The sequence below is a fragment of the Zootermopsis nevadensis genome, unplaced genomic scaffold (assembly GCF_977971745.1).
Source record: "Zootermopsis nevadensis isolate Lab colony 2312 unplaced genomic scaffold, Znev_1.0 Znev_ptg000020l, whole genome shotgun sequence".
Taxonomy (NCBI): Eukaryota; Metazoa; Arthropoda; class Insecta; order Blattodea; family Termopsidae; genus Zootermopsis; species Zootermopsis nevadensis.
Genome location: NW_028259152.1, coordinates 16,754,368 through 16,759,741, shown reverse-complemented (window position 1 = coordinate 16,759,741; position 5,374 = coordinate 16,754,368). Strand labels below are relative to the sequence as shown.

Sequence of the window (5,374 nt, the reverse complement as noted above, 5' to 3'; positions counted from 1 at the left end):
CGCATTACAAATTGCAGCTGATTTTAGCATAGAGGACACAATGTTTTGAAGCAACTACACAGGCATCAGGTGAGCCAACTGTTGTGACGTTTATCGATTCGAACACTTGTTTAGACTTAGGGCTGTAAACTGAACAATATATCAGAAAACGACTAAGTGATGGTGGGGTATGGAGCTGAAATATGATACAATGAGTGTATCATTAGGAAAATCGTATGTAATATTGGAACCTCTGAACATTTTCCCGTCATGTTTTATTTAAAATATGGCAGATTAGGTTATAATGTCATGGCAATCGGAAATTATAATCTACCATAACAGTATTGTTTACATTGGTTTAAAGTTCTCTGAAAGAGCTTGAAAGTTTATTTAAAATGTCCACAAAAGTAACGATTGGTTCTGAATACTTGCCACTTCACCACAAGAGCAAGGGTTTTATGCTTAAAGTTCCCTTTGGGAAATTAGCATGGGTAACAGTTTCCCTTCCTCTGCTAAGTTTCATATTCTGTGTTATATGGTCCATTTTATTTCACTTTGAAAGGGCTACATATACACATTGTGAGGTAAGTAGTTTATTCATTGATGCTTCCATACTTTCATACAGCATAGGTTAAAATCCCTAATGTATTATTTTTTGTTGTCAGGTTCCAAACTTCTTACCATCAATATCTGCAGCGATTGGTGGGTTTTCTCCACAGCGGCATGTATGGAGGATAGCAATAGCAATTCATGCTGTACCAAGGCTACTTGTTGCCAGAATGTACTACAGATATTATCAAGGGGTACTCTATCAATGGATACATTTCATGGCAGCAATAGCTTGCTGGCTCAATGTCGTAGAAAATGTGGCACTCATTGGCCTCACATTCATTTCGTCTGCAGAAAACCATGGTATGTGTATGTATAGAACACAATTCCAAAAACATATTTTATGTTACACACTGTTGGTGATCTTCTGGATAGCTGCACTATGTAGTATTTCGGTTGTATGCCAGTGTCAGCCCTGGAGATGAAGGCAGGAGATCTTTCTGAACCATTGGCATGCAGCTTAAGTACTACAGAGCATAACTATCAAGAATACCAATGTAAGCAATTGCATCACCAGAAAGCCATAAATCCTTTATGTTATAACTCTTCTGAATGTGGATTGTTATCTTCTGGGTTATGATGTGTAGTAGTGATGCGGATGGTTACCAGTGTTTCAGAAGGACTTTCTGCCTCCATTTTCAGGGAAGAAGATGGAGGTACTAGATTCATCCTAAATATTGGTAATCACAAGACCACATGGCATCATAACAAAGAAGACCACAGACAAAATTTTCAATGCTGTGAAAATCGCAGATTTCACTCTCTTAATACCCTTCAAACCAAGTATGGAAAAAGAGATAGTAATATTAATGAAGAAGAGTTAAAGAAAAATTAATCATGTAATAAATGACTATAAGCCTTCACAGATTAATAAATGGGACAGTTTATCGTTGTGTTGACATTCTATGCACATGTTCATCAGTTGGTGTCAATGGAGTTGTCACTTATGACTATCTGTTCAGTTTGGACGGTGATGATATTGGACTATAGAACATCAGTTGCTTCGTAAGTAATATATTGTTTTAATTTTTGGAACAGAAGAATTGCCTTCCTCTTGTGCATTTTCAAATTGATTTTAAACCACGCCCCCTCAGAAGAAATACCCAAGGAGTGACTATAATCAAAAAAGAAAGTTGTTTGAATTAAGCATCAAAATTATGTACAGAACAAGAAAAAGAAACTTCTCATAATTTACATCTCAGAAAGGAAATGTCTGTTCAGGAAAGAAGCCGTGCAAAAGAAGATTTATGCCGTGGAAATATGTCCAAAAGCATATTTTTACATAACTGGCTGATTTCCAGGTATCATTTATTGATAGTTGATTCAACGCCATATGCGTCACACATTGCTCAGCTGTTGCGGTGTTCTTCACCAGAATCATCTGAGTCGAATTCTGCTCTTTGTGAGTGACCTCTCAGCGCAAAAGTCTGGTGATAAGCAGCAAGAAGCAGCTTCATAAAAGCAACGGCAGCCAAACTGCATTGCTGCAGGTTCACGCCTGTTCTTGCATAGTATCGTAACCTTGTTGCCTGATGGGGATGAAACGTGTGGATTTATATAAGCCAAGTTTGCAAATAAATATACAGTATTCATGAGTACATCTTTTTTTGAAAAGCAAATACATTTAGCAAAATGATTTTCATTCACTGAAAACGAACATTCTACAATGTTGCATTTGACACCACTGTACTCGTACGCTCTGTTTCCTTGCTCTCTCACCCCCTTTGCTTACTTCCTTGTACCTCAGAGCCACAGAGGTTGGTGCATGTCTCAACTGCCAATTCAAGTGCAAAAATTAAGAAATGTTTTGCAGTACTGATTCCAAGAAATTATTTGTGAAATAATTTTGAAGTTTTTCTCGATCACTGACCATTCTGGACAGAATACTTCCTCCAAGTTGTAACCAAACCTTGCCAACCTAACATGAGAATTCTGTATTTACCATCATCACAGAATAGAATTCATGTAGATATTTAGTGGTGTGTTGGCATGACAGTTTGAACTTGAAAATATAACTAGAAGATCGCTTCTTGAGTTGGTTTCAATCGATGCGCATGGATGGGACAAGAGGTGTGCACCGGGTATTGGTTGGGAAGCCTGAGGGGAAGAGGTCGCTGGGGAGACATAGACGTAGATGGGAGGATAATCTCAGGCGGGATCTATGGGAGATAGGAGTTGAAGGAGACTGGATTTTGTTGGCTCAGGACAGGGTCCGGTGGAGGGCTTTGGTTAATTCGGTGATGAACCTTCGGGTTCGGTAAGCCATCTGGTTGGTTGGGTCCACTATTTGGGAAGCCTGAGGGGAAGAGACCGCTGGGGAGACCTAGACGTAGATGGAGGATAATTTCAGGCGGGATCTATGGGAGATAGGAGTTGAAGGAGACTGGATTTTGTTGGCTCAGGACAGGGTCCGGTGGAGGGCTTTGGTTAATTCGGTGATGAACCTTCGGGTTCGGTAAGCCATCTGGTTGGTTGGGTCCACTATTTGGGAAGCCTGAAGGGAAGAGACCGCTGGGGAGACCTAGACGTAGATGGAGGATAATTTCAGGCGGGATCTATGGGAGATAGGAGTTGAAGGAGACTGGATTTTGTTGGCCTAGGACAGGGTCTGGTGGAGGGCTTTGGTTAATTTGGTGATGAACCTTCAGGTTCGGTAAGCCATCTAGTTAGTTAGTTAGTTGGAAATTAGAGCAACATTTTAAACTTGTCCATATGTGTAACTCTGTTTTGTTTCACTTTTACAGTTGTTCATGAAAGATGTTTTGTGACGTTCATGGTCACATCAGAATTGTACATGATGCTGACTTGTTACCTGCTTAGAAGTATGAGACGGAGTCCACCTGACAACATAGAGGCCCGTTCACTTCGAATCAAATACCAACTTCTGGCTGTGAATCTGACATCATTTGCAATGGCAATTTATTTCTTCATCAGACACAATTCATACTGTGAACCTGGTGGTAATTATGATTTAACAACCTTTCATTCTAAGTATTCTTTGTTTCTGATTGAAAATTCCTTGCAGAAATGCCTTCAAATCATGATTTCAACTTACATTTCTCATCTCAACAGATTTTTTGATAAAAATGCCTGCATGCATAAAGTAATATTTACAATCATAGCTTCAGGTGAAGTCCACGAATATGATAAAAACCAGTATTAATGTTTGTTTTTTTTGTTAATGGATGTTTGCTGTGACTGCATTTAATGCAACAAGACATCACTAAATCTGTAGGGTGAAAATATTAATAAACTTATTTTTCGAGTTAATAAATCCTCCTTAGTCCCGAGTCTCAGATGTCTTATTCTTTGTAGTCAGTTGTTAGATAGGAGTTTGTATGGACGTTTATAATGTTCGGTACTATTAACATGCGAACAGTTAAGTAAATATTCAGGATATTCCGAATTGTCATAACAAGGTCTTGTTAATCAATTAAGTTGAATTTGTATTTTCCCCATATAAATACCGTAGCAAGATCTGTGGATATTATAAATATTTGTTTTGTTAGCTGGACGTCTCAGTCTGTACATTGATGAGCTGTGTGTTGCATTACTGGCAAACGCGCTGGATAATTTCTAAAACAAAAAGTTAACTTTGATGTTTACTGTGTGTATGTGCACGTGTATGCATGTGTGCACTTCTGTCCCCTATTAATAATATTTATGAAACTCACATGTAAGGCTATGATTTTGTATCTGTATATCAACAGTTTCAATATGATGTAATAAACCTTTGAAATGGAAACCACAGGTACACACACACAGTCTGACAATTGAAAATGGGGCTGATTGTGTAAATATATATTGCCACTGTGGTAGACATCATGAAATTACATGCTTCAAGACCGTGGAATGAGTTCGTTGAAGTTCATAATATCTATCACAGTTTGTGACTTGTGTTAAATTGAAGATTTCTGTCTTCTGGGTTGTTGCGCTGTGTAGTCTGGTCGATGTTAACCAACGTTTCAGAGGTCATACTGCCTCCGTCATCAGGGCGATGACGGAGGCAGTATGACCTCTGAAACGTTGGTTAACATCGACCAGACTACACAGCGCAACAACCCAGAAGACGGAAATCTTCATAATCACCGCTGTGAGAACCTCAAGTCTTACATTGTGTTAAATTGTTCAAGTAGAAGATCATTCTGAAACCTCTTTGCCTGTTAATTATAAGTGAAATGGACAGATTGAAAAATCTGCTAATAAAAATTACAGTAAGCAGCTTCTTTATAATGTGTATAAATTCTTCAGCGATATTTGTGAGCAACCTGAACATCGTAATAATGTAGATGTCCACAAAAAAAACAAGAAATGACAGCTGAAGCATGGGGGTTTATCGCAGCACAGAGTATAAAATTCGCAGTGATGCTTTCATAACTTTGTTGGACGATGCAGTATTTGCTTCTCCCAGTAAAACAGAAAACATACTACAGACATGAACAACTGATAAAGATGTGCTGTGCCAAGACTGTATGATGAATTTTATGGCATGGGGGTGATAGCCTACAGCATTCCATTAAGTAATGTGTATTTTTTTTTTTTTGGTATTGTTGAATATAAAATCCTGCATTACATTAAATGTCTAAATGAGGTGACAAACTAACTGTTTTATTGCAGCTGAAAATGAGTTCCTGGTCATGGCGCAAAATCATCATGTGTATACAACACAGAAACACACACTGCATTTTCTTGTAAGCTGATTGAAATGTGGTTTTCAAACTAATAAATTCTTGAACCTTGAGCTACATTCCATATCCAGAGTGTAAGAGCAGTGGGTAGAGTTGAT

The 5,374-nt window shown here is 38.3% G+C and overlaps 2 protein-coding genes across 4 annotated transcripts in view; one reads left to right on the top strand and one right to left on the bottom strand.

Annotated features, from left to right (window-relative positions):
- The window catches only part of LOC110829701 (uncharacterized), a 133,327-nt gene that overhangs the window by 40,154 nt on the left and 87,799 nt on the right, over nucleotides 1–5,374 (bottom strand). The window lies entirely within an intron of this gene.
- LOC110829703 (post-GPI attachment to proteins factor 2) overlaps nucleotides 81–5,374 on the top strand; it is a 15,264-nt gene continuing 9,970 nt past the window's right edge. Inside the window, exons 1-4 of one of the 3 annotated variants that reach the window (XM_022063708.2) lie at nucleotides 81–213; nucleotides 542–563; nucleotides 645–891; nucleotides 3,333–3,548. In XM_022063708.2, coding sequence (XP_021919400.1) covers nucleotides 170–213; nucleotides 542–563; nucleotides 645–891; nucleotides 3,333–3,548 — 529 coding nt within the window. In that variant the 5' untranslated portion in view covers nucleotides 81–169. Of the gene's footprint in view, nucleotides 564–644; nucleotides 892–3,332; nucleotides 3,549–5,205; nucleotides 5,280–5,374 lie in introns of all 3 variants that reach the window. The other 2 variants (XM_022063707.2, XM_022063706.2) reach the window with 2 other exon arrangements.